At 36.7% G+C, this 19,399-nt stretch overlaps 1 protein-coding gene across 12 annotated transcripts in view; it reads left to right on the top strand.

Annotated features, from left to right (window-relative positions):
* The window catches only part of TANC2 (tetratricopeptide repeat, ankyrin repeat and coiled-coil containing 2), a 370,065-nt gene that overhangs the window by 244,262 nt on the left and 106,404 nt on the right, over positions 1–19,399 (top strand). For all 12 annotated transcript variants that reach the window (XM_012747318.3, XM_012747321.3, XM_012747322.3 and 9 more), the window contains one exon: positions 1,451–1,576. In XM_012747318.3, the coding sequence (XP_012602772.2) occupies positions 1,451–1,576 (126 nt within the window). The remainder of the gene's footprint in view (positions 1–1,450; positions 1,577–19,399) is intronic.

Raw genomic sequence — 19,399 nt, forward strand, 5'->3', positions numbered from 1 at the left:
AATTAATTTCTTTCTATTTATAGTAGAGACGGGGTCTCACTCTTGCTCAGGCTGGTTTCGAACTCCTGACCTTGAGCAATCCGCCCGCCTTGGCCTCCCAGAGTGCTAGGATTACAGGTGTGACCCACTGCGCCCAGCCTGGAATAACTTTTAAGGCCTAATTTCATTCCTGTAATTTTAATAAAATATTCTCTTGAATGCTGTCTGCTACATTCTTTAGTAAAATGTTTGCTCACGCATCTTCTTCTCTGTAGACTGATTAGAAACCATGATAAAATTATTGTTATGATACAGTGCTGATATTTTTATTGACAATTTTGTTATATTTGTTGAATGAATAAATGAACAACTTAACAAATTAATATCACTACTCAAGGTCAATCACCATAATCAACTTATATGTAAGGTTGGAGACATAAGTTTACTTACTGTCAACATGCTTGTTTCTTTATGCTGAGAGAATTCTAAGCTGTCTCCTCTTCCTTTTTTGTTAGTTTCTATTAAAAAATTCATTTATAATCAACTGTTAGACAAAATAGCACATATCCAAGATGGTCAAATTGGATTATAAAGTCTTTGAGACAGACAACTATGTAATCTCAATACATAATATAATTTCTCACATATAGAAATATACCCCAGGTACTTGGTAGCAAATCATTTGAGGCCCAGCAGCCATAAAAAGATAATCTTACAGGCTGGGCATGGTGGCTCACACCTGTAATCCCAGCAATTTGGGAGGATGAGGCAGGAGGATTACTTGAGGCTAGGGGTAAGAGACTAGTCTGAATAATATAGCAAGATCCCATCTCTAAAAATAATTTTTTTTAATTAGCCAGGCATGGTGGCACTTGCCTGTAGCTACTTAGGAGGCTGAGGTGGGAGAATTGCTTGAGCCCAGAAGTTTGAGGCTGCAATGAGCTATGATCACACCACTCTGGCCTGGGCAACAGAGCAAGACCTTGTCTCTTTAAAAAAAAAAAAAAAAAGAAACTTCTCTTTTGTCATTGTTGCTGTCATTGCAGCTTTCTTGATTCAGGCATTCAGAAGCAAAATGGCATTTTAAGCTGTTGGACTGGCAGTTTATTTGTTTTTCATTTTAAATCTCAATCTTTAACATTATCACTTTTATGAAGTGAGGTTTTATGTTTGTTAAGTTTGCTTGTTTCTCTGTTTGAATAGGAAATATTGTGTTTCTCTGTTTAAGGTTATAAAACCTTTTAGCAAACACAAATTTATAATGTCCTATCTTAAAGTAGCAAGTAAATTGAAAGCTCAGTATTTTTTAAAAAGCCATCTATTTGGTTTTTTAAAGACATAAAATATATTACATACATTATATATTATACATATGCATTTTGTGCTTGAGTAACTTTCCAAAGTTTGAGAGATACAGACTCTCAAGTTTTCTAAACTAAGATATTCTAACTAATCTTTTCTTTCTTGTCAGCTACCAGCTCTGCCCACTTGGAGGACCTTGCTTACCTTGATGAGCAGAGACATACACCTTTGAGAACTTCTCTTCGAATGCCGAGACAAACTATGGGCGGTGCTCGCACACAACAGGATTTACGAGGTTAGAATCACAGGAGGGCTTTAGGGATGCCTAGGAACAGATGGAAATGGGAAAAGTCCAGAAACTTCCTTTGTTTCCTATTTCCAAACTTAAGCCTCCCTTAAGAAGTGAGACGATCCATTTTAGCAAGGAACACATTCGTTTCTGCTAAGTCTAGAGGAGAAAAATAAACACAAATACACCATACTCCTCATAGAAAGGCATTCTAATTAACAACAGTTGTGGAAGCATTGATTCCCTGAAATTCTGAAAGAAATGTAAAGGGCTGTTGGTGATGGCAGAAATAACCTTTTTAAGATCCTGGATTTCAGGGCTGGGCATGGTGGCTCACACCTGTAATCCTAGCACTCTGGGAGGCCGAGACAGGCGGATCACTCAAGGTCAAGAGTTCGAGACCAGCCTAAGCAAGAACCAGACCTCATCTCTACTAAAAACAGAAATTAGCTGGACAGCTAAAAATATATAGAGAAAAAATTAGCCGGGCATGGTGACACATGCCTGTAGTCCCAGCTACTCGGCTCAGAGGCTGAGGCAGAAAGATTGCTTGAACCCAGGAGTTTGAGGTTGCTGTGAGCTAGGCTGATGCCATGGCACTCTAGCCTGGGCAACAGAATGAGACCGTCTCAAACAAAAAAATCCTGGATTTCAGAAGTGACTGGCAACTAACTTCAGCCCTAGCCATATTGTAGGCAAACTGTCCTGATAGTAATGTACAGGTTGAGCATCCCTAATAGGGAAATCTGAAATGCTCCAAAATCCAAAAGTTTTTGAGTACCACCATGATACCATAAGTGAGGGGTCACACCTGACAGTCAAAACACAATCAAAACTTTGTTTCATTCACAAAAGTATTAAAGGTATTATATAAAATTACATGCAGGCTATGAAACAGAAATGAATTTCATGTTTCGACTTGAGTTCCATCCCCAAGATATCTCATTATTTATATGAAATATTCCCAAATCCAAAACAATCTGAAATTCAAAACACTTCTGGTCCTAAGCATTATGATGAGAGATACTCAAACTGTATTTCACTAGGTAATTTCCTCTCATTTCCATTCTAGTGGCCATTTCTAGTAACATGCAGTACTTTTATTTTCTTAGAGTTTTAGAAAATGCCTATGGTCCTGTCCTGGCTAGATCCTTACAATTTATCCTTTTCCCACTCAGGCACCGGTTTGTGGCATGCTACATGCTTCTACGAGCTGGCAGCTGATCTTTTCAAAGACTTTAATTTTGTTATAAAGATGTTCTACTTGAAGGGCTTGTTACTGGTATTTCTGTGCCTCTTGTTTGCTCAAAATGAACCAAACTATCTCTGATAGCTTTAACAGATAGTCTGCTTTCTCTAATATCTAACAATCCATATTTCTACTCAACAAATACTTTTTTTGTTTTAAAGATTCTTTCTTTCCTTTGCTGTCCTCCTCCCCCCTTGTCCTATCCTCTACCCTAAGCAATATAGTACCACATGCATAATTCCCACAGGAAGGAATTTATACATGTCTGCTGTCCCTTCCAGACACCATTATGCTCACAGTTTTTCAATGATGGCTAAGCAAATAGGAGCACAAAAAGATTGATTGTAACAATTACCATACCCCCTATCAACAATAGTTGATAACCTCAGTCATACTTTTAGTTCTCAATCCTTTTGTCAATCCTGCTTGCCATTTCTTCAGTTTGCCATATATCAGTTGTTTGATATATGCAACTGTGTATTTATAGTCCAGAAAATGGAATTATGTCAAGCACTAGTTTAGATTGATTATATTCAAAAACTGGATAAATTTAATCAAAAGACCAAATAATTGATTTATGCCAAGACCAGAATGCACAGCCAAAATAAAGAAGATTGATGCTGAGCACAGTGGCTCACCTGTATTCCCAGCACCTTGAGAGGCCAGGGCAGGAAGATCAGTTGAGGCCAGGGTTGTAGGACCAGCCTGGACAACATAGTGACCCTGTCTCAAAAACAAACAAACAAACAAAAAAACAGGCATGATGGTGTGTGCCTTTGGTCCCAGCTACTCAGGAGACTGAGTCAGAAGGATCGCTTGAGCCCAGGAGTTTGAGGCTGCAGTGAGCTGTCATTGTGTCACTGCACTCCAGCCTGGGTGACAGTGCAAGACCCTGTCTCAAAAAAAAAAAAAGATTGACCAGAACTACATACAGATCTACATGTACCTTCAGATTTGATTGAAAATCTGCCACATAGGCATTATTATTCATCTCATCACTGAAAAACATGCTGACATTATTGATTTTATTTTTGCTTTGTCATTGAACCATAGATATTATACTATATAGAAAACAAAATTAATTGACAGATTTTGGCTGTGTAATTTTGGGAACTACTTCATGTTTAGTTCTTTTGCTGTGTGATAGCCCTTACCTGCTTCTAGTATCTAAAGATTTAGTGAGGTGTTTGACAGATACATCCTGGTAAGCTTGATGATTACACACAGATACCAGTTCTATCTAGAATATAATAAAAATCTTTTCCATTGTCTTGCACTTCAGCCTAAACAATTCAGTAAGACAACAAAGGTATATCCAAAGATTTTTCCAAAGAATATCTAAGTCTTAGCCCTCTACCTAAATAATGCATTTCTAGCAATACTAAATTATTATCCCTTGTAAACAGTGTCTCAACTGTTTACATTAATACTGAAAGCTGGAGTTTGTCCATTGATGAAGGTGCTATGACATTAGTGTTTCAGTTCCTTGAAGTTGTTATTATTTTTCATAACTTTACTTTTAGCAGTCTAAATGGTTAGAAAATGCCATCCAGGTGGGTGCATTGATTCATAGAAGCAAAGTGTTTACTTAACAATATTTTGTCCTTCTAATACTTTAATTTAGAACTTAAAGGCCCTGGATAATAATCTTCCCTCAAATGTAACATATTATCTTGATCGCTGTTTATAGATGAATTGTGTATGGCTTGTGATATGACATAAAACACATTGTCCAGAAAAGAAAGCAAACTTGGACAGATATACTTTCCTTATGTTTCTATAGACCTGCTTGGCAAGCCTTTATAATTTGTGATTATTATATCCAAAACATTGTACTTTATTTATAAAAAGAATCAGATATGTTTTCCTGACATAATTTTAAAAAACATGTCACATCTTGCTTTCTAATTGTATTTAAAGGAGTATACAAATTGTGGTCATCTTTCATTTTTATATATTTTTCCTCTGAATTTATGATTGAAGTAAAACTATTTTACCCCCAAAAAAGTAATAAAGTGATTGAAAACCTTTTTTAGTTTGGATTAGGCATATTTTTTCACTTTAGAGTAGAGGTGTATCTTTCTACATTTTAAAGTAGTACTCCAACACATTCTATGCAATAGCTCTTTAATCACAATGCTATTTTTAAATGAGCCTGGGTCTTTTATGATAGTTAGTGGTCATGTATGCTATAGTGTAATGGTACTAAGTTTATTGACTGATTCCAAGTATAGAGACTGTCTTAAATAATATATGGATGTACATCTAAAGAGCGTTTGAGGTGGTAAGCATGTATTGGGAGTTCCATATAGGCAGAGTCTTGTACTATTCTGTTAAGAGTAGTGTTTCTCAAACTTTTTGGTCCCAGCACTCCTTTATACTCTTAAAAAATTATTGAGGACCCTAAAAGGCTTTTATTTGTATAAGTGGAATTGATACTTATCGTATTAGAAATTAAAAATAGTATGTAAAATTTATGTTAAAAGGCAAATAACCATTTAGTATTATAAAAATAGTTTTGACTTTGCAGATCTCCAGAACATATCTTGAGAACCCCTGGGAATTCCCAAACCACACTTTAAAAACCACTGGCTTAGAGGATACCATTGCAATTTAAGTTTTATGCCATAAGGACCATATAGTCTGTTCATAGAAATGCAAAGCAAGTATAGTTCAAGAGCTGGTTAGAACCATGAAAATGGTTTAAGAATACATGCATAATTCATTTAACAATTGCCTTAAACTATTAAGGCAACTATTAGTAATTGCAATTGTTTGATCATAATAGTAGTCTTTTGACTGCTGAAGCATAAGTTTGGGGGGTAAACATATGAGCTAGAATTTAGATCTTCAAGTGAGGTATTAACATTAACATTTGCTTCATTAGCAAAAAGTACTCTTTTTGACTTTTCATGACAGCTGTTTTGAACAACTGCTCTACTGAAATTGATGTTTCCAGAAACCCAGCCCAACAATGGGGAGAAGGTCACATAAGTGCATTGTCCAAGATCCCATTGCAGCCAAGTTAGTAAATTCCTAGCTGTCAGCCATCCAAGAGCTTGAGCTTTAATGTTAGAATGGTTACAAAAGGGTTGTGTACTAGTACAGAGTATATAGCTGGCTATACACTTAGCCACAAGTACCCTTTCTGGTCTCAAAGCCTAATCTCTTTGATGGATATTAATTTGAATTAAGCTAACTTCATTAAAGTTCTTAAGGTTTTAAAATTATTTCAGAGTTCATATTTTTTAAATTTAGTCACTAGTATGTTAATATGGAGTTAGGCTAGAAATTATCCGCCTGAAACCTTTCCTTCTTTCTAGCCATCTTAATGAACTCTCTGATTCCACAGAGAAAGACAGAAACTAAATTTGCTGCATCTTAAAAGGAAGGAAGAGATAGTTGTTTTTTTTGAATAAATGTAATAAATCTTATGGTAGAATAAAGGGTACCAGTGGGAGTTAAAATACACAAAACAAATTCTACTATGGTGACTTTGAATAGTAGCTACATGGGGTAAATTAACAACAAATTACTAAGAACCTAAACTGCTTGATGTTAAATTATAATCACACTGTTCTGCTTGAAGAGGTTACACATTACTAATTAAAACTTCATTTCTTAATATATTTTGGTTTTCTTCGGACTTTTACTAAATCCCATTGCATAGAAGGCCAGTTCAGAGGCTTCATGTTTAGTTATTAGCTCCTTTAATAGACCCTAGGTTGGAGGGCATATGTGCAAATGATAGTCTGATTCATTGGAAGAATTTGTGTGAAATTGGCCCTGCTGCAGTTAACTTGGCTTTGTCAAAACAGTGAATTTAATTTTTATCAAATAAAATCAATGCTTCACACCATTTATGAGTCCCTTACTTTTCTGAAACAAAGAATCCTTTATGAGGATGACTAAGAGGCATGTCATGAAGCTAAAAGCTCTTGCATTAACCCACTGAGTCACACATCCTTGAGGCTGCTTAGTCATCTTGATCATTGCCTGGCTGGTTCTTACATTTACAAGGGAATATTTCCATCAGTCTTTTCCATGTCATTGTTCATTATTTTATTTTTACAAGTTAAGATTAAATTTCTTTCTTCTTAGGTAAATTCAAAATCCAGAGATAAGGTTGTATGCACATAACTGCCTGCCTATTAGATGGGTAGGTTGGAAGTTTTAGTTGTATGAGGTTATTCCCTTCGCCCCCAACTAACTCTTCTGCAAAGTACCTGAAAATTTGAAAATGAAATACTCAAACTGGAAGTCTTCGAATGTTTTCTAGAAACTACTCTATGCTTTTTGGAATAGTCTGCCTATAATTTTTTAAAGCAAATTACTACTTGTGAAAGTAGCTCCTGATAGGTACACAGAGCTGATTTTTACACAAACCAGTCTTAAATATAAATTATATCTTAAAAATTTGAAAACCCAAACAGTAGCTAATACACAAGTTCTTCCACAAGACCTACAAGAAAGAAATAACCTTTGAGAAAGAGAAGAGTCTGTAAACCATGTAATCTTCTCATAGGCACATATTGACCTCGTGCACTAAATAATACACCATTAAAAGAAGGTCTGGAGTAACAAGAAAAAAGTCCTAATCATGACATCTAACTCTGCAAGATATATCACTGAAAATATTTTTAAATGCCTAACTGCAGTGAAGGAAAACAACATATCATAAAGGCATTTCTATGTTTTGATCTAAATTAGACTCAAAGAATCAGCTTCCCAATTAATCTTTTTTATCATTATTTTCCCCAAAAGCCATTAAATCTATTAAAGTAACCATAATGCTAACAAATTTACTTAGATAACACTTTGCAAAACATTTTTTAATTCAGTAAAATGATATAAGTTTTCCATTCTTGTAGTGTGTGAAAGATTTTTTTATGGAATATCTTCCCAAGATACTCATAAAATTTCAGAACTAGAGAATTTCATTTGTAGGGCCCTAGCTATTTTAAGTGAATGAGAGTTCACTTAAAAATGTTTTATCTTAGGCAGGGTACAGTGGCTGACACCTGTGATCCTAGCACTCTGGGAGGCTGAGGCAGGCAGGAGGAGTGCTGAGCTTTAGGAGTTAGAGACCAGCCTTAGCAAGAGCGAGACCCCATCTGTACTAAAAATTGAAAAAATTGCCAGATGTGGTGGTGTGTGCCTATAGTCCTAGCTACTCCAGAGGCTAAGGCAAGAGGATCGCTTGAGCCCAGGAGTTTGAGTTTTGCAGTGAGCTATGATGATACCACAGCACTCTACCCAGAGTGACAGAGCGAGACTCTGTCTCAAAAAAAAAAAAAAAGAAAATTAGATTTCAAGTAATTAAAATATCCAGTTTTTATATTCCCAAAAGGAAATGTCATAGCTCACCTTTAAGACCAATAATCTAGAACTGTGGTCCCCAACCCCCAGATCACAGACCAGCACCAGTCCATGGCCTGTTAGGAACCAGGCTGCGCAGCAGAAGGTGAATGGTGGGCTAGCTAGGGAAGCTTCATCTGTATTCATAGCCACTCCCCATTGCTCACATCACCACCTGAGTTCCACCTCCTGTCAAATCAGCAGTAGCATCAGATTCTCATAGGAGCTAGAACTCTACTGTAAACTGAGCAAGCAAGGAATTCAGGTTGTGTGCTCCTTATGAGAATCTAATGATGATGATCTGACGTGGAGCTGAGGCAGCGATGCTAGTGCTGGGGAGTGGCTGCAAATACACATTATCATTAGCAGAGGTTTGACTGCACAATAAATGTAATGCACCTGAATCATCCCAAAACATTGTCCCATCTCCCCCAGTCCGTGGAAAAATTGTCTTCCATGAAACCAGCCCCTGGTGCCAAAAAGATTGGGAACCGCTAATCTAGAGCACAAAATTCAGAAAACTATGTTGACATAGTTATAAATATTTTGTCAAATGTTTCATATTTTAAAAGCTTTATTGTTGAACCTGGTGGGGTTTTTTGTGACAGTGTCTCGCTCTGTCACATTGGCTAAAGTGCAGTAACATCATCATAGTTCACTGTAACCTCAAATTCCAGGGCTCGAGCAATCCTCCTCCCTCTGCCTCCTGAGTAGCTGCGACTGCCCACATGCACTACCATACCCAGCTAATTTTTTATTTTTTAGAGACGATCTCACTATGTTGTCCAGGCTGGTTTTGAACTCTTGGCCTCAAGCAGTCCTCCCACCTCAGCATCCCAAATTGCTAAGATTACAGGCATGAGCCTCCATGCCTGGCAAATATACTGTTTTTTAAAGGAAACTCATACACTTGTTTCCAAGGAAAACTCCCTCTTTTTTAACCTAGTTATTTTTTCCTATGTCTTATGAGTAATATAAAGGTTTTAGGTTGAGTTCCAGAAAGGTTTTAGACTGAGAATCTTTAATTCTAGAGATTTGTTTTCAGAGACCCTGTTTTTGCAAAAGGTTAGGGGGAAGTGGGGGAAAATAAATTGGCAAGAGTTTTCTGTGAGGAAGCAAGGGAAATAACATTTGAGTCATCTTTAGTTCATATTCAGTATAGCTCAATTCCCAGTTGTTCAACATCTGATTCACAGAAAGCTTTTAAGTACTAAGAAAGAATCTTTAAGATCTCATCCAATTCCTTTGTTTTACCTTTGATGAAACTGCCTCCACAAGGAGTTAATTCACTTGCCCAGAGCAGCACAAAAATAAACTTTGAACTAGAATCCAGATCTTTTCTTTCTTTTACCTATCTCTATCATCCTCTGTTATACTCTGATTCCACAGATTTGCCAAATCTCAGGATGAAATGTACTTTTCAGTCTAGATAGCTAAAATAAAAACTGAACCCCAGGTGTATATTTTTTTAATTGTTGGGGATAAAAATAAAACCTCATCTTGTTTTAGAATTCTATTTAAGTATAGATCTAATCTCTATATACACTGTTAAGTAAATATATTATCTTCTTAGTTATTGAAAAAATCTGTTAATAGTGAAGGTTGATGCTTTGACTTCTCTTTTTGAAAGAATTGCTTCTTCTAAGAGTCCTTCCCATTAGATATGGTGAATATCTTTCCATGCTTATTCACTATTATTTCTGTTTTCTTCCTTTTTTCCTTTTACTAAAAATGACTTGTTTAAATACTTTTGTTACTGCTTTGTCTGTTTCTATTAGCAGAAAATCTGATAGTGTTAAAAGAATTGCTGGATAGAGTTTATTTAATACAGATGTACAAGGACATGTGGCTGTGCCGAATGCTTCTGGGACTTCACTAGGTGTTTTTACCTTAACTAACACATATAAATATTTGTACTGATTGTGCCATAAGAAATCATTGCTGAGAATTAAAAAAATTAATTCAGCTGAAAATCTTCCTATCAGAGTTAATGAGGTAAAATCATCATCTGGCATCTTTGGCCTGACAAATAAATGAGCACTGTACATAAGCATTTTAAAGCCATGATAAAAACATGACCGAATCCCAACTTTGTTAATGGTGAAGTTGCCTGGTTGGACTAAGCCTTCCATAGGTAACAATTATAGATATGAAAAAAATACAAAAAATAACTATTGAAGACATTAGAGGCAAAAAGCAGATGAAATGGGAAGCGAGTTTACATTTGAAATATAGGGACCAAAACCAGTGTATTTTCAAATCTGTGGCTTTTTGCTTGAGAGTTCTTTCCAGTCTGTGGATGGCTTCAGGTGGCAGAATGCCACAAATTTGCTTGCTTGGAATATCAAAGAATAGAATCCCAAGGCTGGAAAAACACTGGAGAGTTAGCAAGAAGATTCTGGAAAAAAGGGAGCTGCAAAGGAGGTGGATCCCAAAATGTACGTGTAAACTCTGCCCAAGATCCTTGGGTGACTACTGAACCATATATGTGTATAAGAAATCTCAATAAGCTTGGCAAAGAAAGAAGCATCCAGAGGCTGAAAGAGCTAAGACATTTCAGCTGCTGCTTATCCCGGAGGAGAATTTGAGTTAACTTGAACAAAAATTGGTATACTTGAGAATAACATAACAGAATTCAGAGCCTCTAAAATGTATCTAATAAACCCAATGTAGTGGGTTGAATAATGTCCCCCCAAAATTCTTGTCTTCCCAAAACCTAAGAACGTGATCTTTTTAGAAACAAGACCTTTGCAGACATAATTAAATTAAAATGAGGTCATAATGGATTAAGGTGGGCCCTAAATCTGTTGATTGGTATCCTTCTAAAAGGACAAAAAGCCACACAGAAATATGCAAGGAAGAAGCCCATGTGAAGATGGAGGCTGACATGTTCTATCAAAAAAAAAAAAAAAAAGATGGAGGTAGAGATTGGAGTGATGAGCCACAAGCCAACAAACACTATAGATTTCTGGGAGCCACCAGAAGCTAGGAAGAGGCAAGACTCCCTGAGCCTCAGAGGGAGAGTGGCCTTGGAAACACGTTTTTGATTTTGGACTTCTAACTGTGAGAGAATAAATTTTGGTTGTTTTAAGCCATGAAGCTTGTGGTAATTTGTTATGGAAACTAATACACTTAGGAATGTTAGTGAAAGGAAGAAAATAATAAAGATACGAGCAGAAATCAATGGGGTAGGAAATAGACAAACATTCGCAATAATTAACAAAGCCAAAAATTAGTTATTTGAAAAGACAAATAAGACTGCTTAAGAAAAATAAGAGAAAACACAAATTACTGATATCAGGAATGAAAGAGGGAATATCACTACACGTTCTACAGACATAAAAGCATAATATAGCAAGAAATATCCCAATAACTCCAAAAACTGATTTTCTGTAGGTCGAAAATGATATGTCTAAGTATAGTTTTGAGGGCATTAATCCTGCTTAGTGTTCGCCAAACCTTCTGGTGGTTTGGTGTCTGACAATAATTTGGGGGAAATTCTCAGTCGTCATTGTTCCAAATATTTCTTCTGTCCTTTCCCTCTTTCTTCTCCTTCTGGTATTCCCCATTATGCTTATTTACACCTTTTGTAATGGTTCCACAGTCCCCAGATATTTCATTCTAGTTTTTTCAGTCTTTGTTCTCTTCACTTTTCAGTTTTGCAGGTTTCTATTAGGGTATCCTCAAAATCAGAGATTCTTTACTCAGCTATGTCCAGTTTATTAATAGTCACATCAAAGGCATTCTTCATTTCTGTTACAGTGCTTTTGAGCTCTAGCATTTCTTTTTGGTTCTTTCTTAGAATTTCCAACTCTCTGCTTACATTGCCTATCTGTTCTTGCATGCTACCTACTTTATCCAGAGCCCTTAATATGTTAACATCATTGTTTTAAATTCCCAGTCTGTTAATTACAACATCTCTGCCATGTCTGGTTCTGATGCTTACTCTGTCTCTTCACATTGTGTTCTTTGCCTTTTGGTATGCCTTGTAATTTTTTTCCTGATAACTGGACATAATACACTGGGTAAAAGAAAGTGCTGTAAATAGGCCTTTAGTAATGTGGCAGTGAACTGTGGTGTGGGGTGGGGGAAGCATTCTATAGTTCTATGAATAGTTCTCAGTTTTTTAGTGAGCTTGTGCCTCTGGACTATAGAGTTCATAAGATTTTCTCAGGATCCTCCCACCCCTTAGGTAGAACAGGAGGACTAGAGTGGGCTAGAGTTGGGTATTTCCCTTTCCCACATGGAATGCTAGGGCTGACTGGAATTGGACATTTCCCTTCCTCTAAGTCAGGCACTGGTTAACTAGTTTCTCCCGAGGGCAGGCTGCATTAAGAACAGTGTGCTTTGGCATATTTCAAGATGGTTACTTTTCCCATTCCCCTGCCAGAAGTGTGAGGAGATTTTTTTCTTTGATGTTTATTGTGAGAACCTGATTGGGCTCCTGGAGGTAAACTGCACAAAATTGTAGGGGCCTCCATCCCTGGGTCCTTCTGGAGTTTTTAACTCTCAGATTTGTCTATGTGGAGCCTCCAGCAGTTCATCCATTGCAATTCAGGTTTTCCTGGCCTAGCACTGGTTCCTGCTGTATCTTCCACTCATAATAAGTCTCTGCTCCAATTAACTGTGACTCCCTGTATTTACCTCTCTGTCTCTTCAGTCTTGGGACAGTGGTTTGCCTTGTGTCCTTACCCTGTACAGATCCTGGAAGCGTTGTTTGGTTTTTCAGTCTGTTCAGCTTTTTACTTGTTAATATGAAGGGACAACTTCCAAGCTCCTTATATGTAGAACTGGAAACTGGAAGTCTCTCTCCTTACATTGTGACCTGGAAATTTTCTCAAAGCAGTAAGCAGGCAGTCATGGGGTTTGCCTCATTTGTTTTCCATCTCTCAGGAATTGCTATTTTTCTTGGCTTTGTGTCTATTGTCTTAAAAACCTATTGTTTTATATATTTTGTCTGGGGGGTTGTTTATTATTTTAGGTGAGAAGGTTAATCTAGTCCTGGTTACTCCATCTTGGCTAGGGTGGAAATTCTTGTCAGCTTTTTTAAAAGAGTGTTGTAGATGAAGTGGAGCCAAGTGTCTCATTAGAAAGTAACTGTCTTGGTTGTAAAAATTGGGTTCTCTATAAGCTAAAATGCAGATTGTACCTATAATAATGAAGAATTAAATAGAGTCATTATTTGCTTAACAATAAACCACACATGTAGCATTAGTAAGACATTAGTTACTAAATGGATGGATATAGATCCAGCCACCTCAATTACTTTTCTAGATGAAAGAAAAATAGTTGTTAAAAAAAAATTCATACCATCCTCTCTGAATACTAGCTCTGAGGCACATTTTCCCCTTCCCTCAGTTTCCTGTAGGATATGCTATTCACCGATTGGCTAGCATCAAGGCCTAGCCTTGTGGTATTCACAGAGCTTGAAAAATTATAGTTTTTCTTCCCTTTTTTGTTATTTAATGGCTGCCCTGTTTATGACACTAGCCTTTAAACAGGAACACATTCCTGAAAGGTGGCAAACAACAGACTTGTTTCCTTTTATTATTATAATACAGAGCAACGATTTTAAAAGTCCTGGGTTTACATCCTATAACTGTCTTCCTCTAGCCTTCTTGTTCTACCAAAACCAAAAATTTATATTAACTTTTTTATGCATAAATTCATTTGTTAAACATTATTGAATATACATACGTTATGACAAGAACTGTAATGACAGATTACTAGGTTGGGTGAGTGTGGTAGGGTGAGTTGATGAGATACGAGGGTAGAAGTGCAGGAGTTGACATCATCATACATATATTTGGTAGCTATATACAGAAGGGATGTGAGAAATGAAATGTTATCCATTAAAAGTGTGTTTAAATACATGGTAAAAGCAATAGATGTTGAGAACCCAAATTATATGATTATCATTGAGGATTTACAACTCCTCCAAGGTTACAGCACTATAAGTAGCAGTGGAGTGGGAATAGAGAAAAGAGATTATGTCTGAGAGATAGTCTTCAAGAATAATTGATGGGATCTGTGATAAATTAGTGGTAATGACTAAGGAAGAATAAATTCTAGGTAACTCCCAAGTTTCTATCTCAGAAGACGAGACAGTTTGTGATATTTCATTAACTGTGATAACAAATGGAAGAAAAAGAATAGGTTAACCACTTCCGTACCATGCTCACCGGCCACAAAACCTTGCCCACAGCCAGCACTCATAGTCCACACGATAGTTTGTGCTGTGCATTGATTACGAATCCGTTTTGCTCTTGTGTGATGAGGAAAGCTTTAAAGCACTGAAAGCTTGTTTTACTTTATAGGCAGCTTTACTTGTAATGTAAATCAGAATAGGTAACATATACATATATGTTTTCATTACGTTATTTTTAAATGTTCACAATTTTATTTATTTATTTATTTTTTTGAGACAGAGTCTCACTTTGTTGCCTAGGCTAGAGTGAGTGCCGTGGCGTCAGCCTGGCTCACAGCAACCTCAGTCTCCGGGGCTCAGCGATCCTACTGCCTCAGCCTCCCGAGTTGCTGGGACTACAGGCATGCGCCACCATGCCCGGCTAATTTTTTGTATATATATTTTTAGTTGGTCAATTAATTTATTTCTATTTTTGGTAGAGACGGTGTCTCGCTCAGGCTGGTTTCGAACTCCTGACCTTGAGCAATCCGCCCACCTCGGCCTCCCAAAGTGCTAGGATTACAGGCATGAGCCACCACGCCCGGCCTCACAATTTTATTTTGATAAATGAAAAATTAGAAAAGTCACATCATGGCTGTCGGCTAAAGTCAACGCTCAGCTATACACGTTCATATCACAGCTGTCGGCTAAAGTCGCCGTGCACGTTCATCTGTGGCTATCAACTATAGTCGCGCTCAGCTATGCGCATTCATCTGTGGCTGTCTGCTATAGTTGACGATGGTACCAAAATGGTTAAGGTGAATGAGATAACTTTAAACATTTTATGTTTCATATTTCTATTGGCATATCCAAGTAGATAACTTTTGTAGGTTGTTGGAAATGCTGTGTAGGAGTTTAGGAATGAGATTAGGAATAAGCCCTGATAGTACTGCATCACTGGGCACCATCACCACTTACATAGTTGTGAAAGCCATTAGTCTGTTCCTAGATTGAGATTAAGAAGAAAAAACAATAGAATGTAGAATTTAGGATTGGCAGTATTTTAGGGATGGGCAGAAAAGAGGAATTATTAAAGATATATCAGGAAAAGAGAACAAGAAGAGTACTAGAAGAAAAGTGTTGTCATTTTAAGCCCAATAAGGGAAAGTATTTCAAAAAGTGAGGATTGGTTAATAGTGTGAAATACAAAAGAGTGATTAAGTACCATAAAGACCAAAAATAAATAGTTTGGTTTAACAGTTATGAAGTCTTTTAGTGACTTTAACCAGAACAATTTTAGCAGAATAATATGGGTAGAAGCCATGCTGTGAATTACTGCTGGGAAAGTAAAGATTGTAAGCATGACTGTTTCAAAAAGTTGGGTGGTAAAAGGAAGAATGGAGATAAGGCATAAGCCTCAAAGGGAAGAGGGTTCAAAAAGAATTAATATGTTTTCAATATCCTTTTTGTTTAGTTCTGTTTTAAATAAGTGTGTGTGAGAGGGGAGTGATTATGGTTACACTGGGTGTCACTTTTGGCTTAATGATATAGATAGTGATAGCAGTTAACTGCCAGATACTATCCCAAGCTTTAAATATAAGGAAACTCGCGATATCAGTAACATAAGTAACTAGCCCAAAGTCGCACAGCTAGTAAATGACAGAGAGAATACAAACTGAGACAGCCTGGCTCTGAGTCCACAGTTTTACCCACTCTGCTATATATTTCCCCTACTCACCCCAAAAATGATTCTGCCTTAGTTATTTTACTTTTACTTTTTTTTTTTTTTAAGTAGAATTTATCTAGACTGAACATTTTTCAGACTATTATCTTTAGACTGTTTTTTAGGACCTGATTCAAACTGTTTTACGTTCTTCAAAAACTCATTTCCTGGGGTAGGAATAGCTCCTACTCTAGTCCTATTCCTAAGCATCAGGAGTAAGCAACAGACTTGACTCTTGTAAATGGAAGAATGAGCCCTTCTAGAAACTCAGTAAACAAAGGCGCCCCCTACCTTGGTTTAAATATTTCTTAAGAAAAAATAAGTGTGTTTTTTGCCTTATGTTTGATGCTAATGTGATACCAGGTTTTGTCTGAAACAGGTATGTTTTTCCTATGTTTTGTGCAGAGAATAGCATGTATGACATAAATACTAAGAATGAGCCTGTAATTATGTTTTGCTCTGAGGAACAGCAGTACTTCCAGGCTAGACTTTATAGTCATTATGGAATAATGTGAGGAAATAGGGCTCTGCTTTTGTTTGCACCAGGCTTTGGCTGTGTTACACTCACCCCTTCTTCTGCCAGTCCTGTGACTAACTTCTTTTTAAATGATTCATGGTTGTTTTCCACAAATAAATATGCTTTAGTCAAAATCTAGTTAGAGCTCCCACTTTTGTCCCCACTTCCCCTTCTCCTCTTCCCCGATGCTACAGCATTTAGGCAGACAGGTCTGTTAGCCTTAATGCATTTTTATTTGAAGGCTTACTCTTTGCCTTAGTTAAAGAAAGGTAAGTTTTCTCTGTAAGCCTAGATATATAATTATGATTATTAATAGTATCACAGAGACTATTTCCTAGAAAGAATTCATTTGCCTACCACAAGCCTAATATACACTGAAGAGATACAACACACTGATTGGAGTCAGGAGTGGTTCTTAAATCCCTTAAAGAAACTGCTTTCCAAAGTTTGTCTTATTTGTGTGCCCTGTTGGAATGCTTTTCCCCTCAACATTTTATTAGGAAAATTTTCAGGTATATAAAAACTTGAAAGAATTTTACAACAAACCCCCATAGATCCACCACCTTGATTTTATCATTATTTTATCATCTCATTTTATCACATTATCTATTTATTCACCTATAACTTTTATCTACCCATCATTTTTTATTCCTTTCAAAGTAAGTTGTACATATCAGTATACTTTACTGGAATGTTTTGAGAAGGGTGGGGTAGTCTTCATGCCTTGTTGCTGCTCTGGGACTACCACCAAGAAAGTCACATTCTGTTACTAACTGGTATGGACTAGGTCATCTTTTTCCATTAGCTCAGCTATAGTTGCAGTGGTGACATCCCACTGGATTATTTTAGTGGTTTCTGCCTTAGAAAATCTCCTGGAAATCAGCTTATATTAAAAATAAAGAAACATTTAGGAATGTGAACCTCACATAGTATAATCTCCATTTCCCACATTACCTCCATTTCCCACAATGCAGGCCAATAGTGCTTTCTTGTTCACTTACCCTAAATTTACAGTTGGTTACATAGAAAGTATGGCTTGCTTTTATCATACTGATCTGACAAAAGCCCTAGGTTCTGAGGTACAGAAACTATTTCTGGGCTGTTCTTGGTGTCTACATTTGTTTTACCATATGGTACTGGGCTAATTTTATCTGTGTTCATCTCTTGAGGCTTTTGTGAGTTAATTACATTTTTAGAAAATTTTTAAAATAACTTTTTAAAATGTCAAACCTTTCTCAGTAGAATAAAATATGATGAGGCATTATGTCAGCCTAAGAACAAGGTATCTTAATAGAATTTTTCTCAAAAACTGAAGCCTGTAAGTTGAGTATGTACTTATTCCACATTATAAATTGGTATTAGTCATATTCATAAAGCCTCCTTTGAAACAAAATGTAAGATAATCTTGGACTGAAAAGATAGGTCTGTTTAGAAAGCACCTAAGTTAGCAGTAGCACTTTGCTCAGTGAAGGTCATCTCTGGCCAAGCAGTAGTTCCTACAGGGAAGTACAAGGAGAGGTGAGGGAAAAAGTAGCTGGCTTAGCCAGCCATATAAGCCTAATCAGTTCTGCTTATCAGTGGGATAACCCATGTCACATTCAGATTTAATAATCATATTCTGTAGAGCACATGCAATGTGATATTAATATAATAGAAAAGTCTTGACTTTTAGAGTTAGAACTAGGTTTTAATTCTAGCTCTGAAATTATTTATGTGATTTTAGGTCTCTCTAGGCCTAATTAAAGTCATCTGTAAAAATGCTATAAGAATTTTGTGAGGGGCCATAGTTCTGCCTCTAGTCAAGAGAACCCACACCTGAGGCAGAGTTTACCTTTCCTTCTGTTTTACCTCCCCGAAGCAGGGGGATCTGGCTCATGCCAGCTGACCTTTCTGTTTCCTCCTTCCTCCCTGAGAATCCTGAGACTGCTCAGCCAGAGCTCAGCACATCTGTCTGAGTATCTGCTCTTCTGTCAAGGGTTCTCAAATGCCCAAGAGCCCCCTGAGTGGTTAGCCACCACCTACTATCAAGTGATATCACAGAAAAACAGAGTAAGGAGCTCCAGGAATTGAACCCTCCACTAGAAAAACCATTAAGCTAGCAAAAACTAATAGAATCAACTTTTTCAGAATTCTGGAATCTAATGAATACTTAAAGCAACCAGAGGAGTGCTTAATGAAGAAAGAGGCTACTAAATTTCACCTTTTAATGAAATCTCTATAAATCACTGGCTGACCATCAAAAGAATAGAGACTTCGGTGACCACACACAACAAGGAATAGAGTCATTGCAAAAATAGTTTGGAAAAGTCAATAAAGGAGCAACTACAGGGGCAAAATAAGCAAAAGCAAACTCTGGAAAAGAGGCAGAATCTGATATCCAGAGTTACCACATGGTAATATTCAAAATGCTCAGTTTTCAACAAAAAATTATATGGCATACAAAGAAACAGAACGGAATGGCCTATTCACTGGAAAAAATAAATTGACAAATGATCCTGGAAGATGAAACATTGTACTTAACCAGATGACTTTAAATCAGCTGTCTTAAATATGCTCAAAGAGCTAAAGGAAACCGTGGACAAGAGGAAACAATGTAGGAACAAATAGAGGATATCAGTGAAGACATAGAAATTATAAAAAGGAAACAAATAGAAATTTAGGAGCTGAAAAGTTCAATAGCTAAAATGAAAAATCACCAGAGGAGTTCAACAACAGATTTGAGTAAGAAGAGGAAATAGTGAACTTGAAGATAGACAATTGAAATGTCCAATCTGGGGAAAGAAAAAAGGATATAAGAAGATGAATAGAACCTAAAAAACCTGTGCAACATCATCCAGTTTACAAAACATGCATAT

Source organism: Microcebus murinus, chromosome 18, assembly GCF_040939455.1.
Source record: "Microcebus murinus isolate Inina chromosome 18, M.murinus_Inina_mat1.0, whole genome shotgun sequence".
In the NCBI taxonomy this organism is placed as follows: domain Eukaryota; kingdom Metazoa; phylum Chordata; class Mammalia; order Primates; family Cheirogaleidae; genus Microcebus; species Microcebus murinus.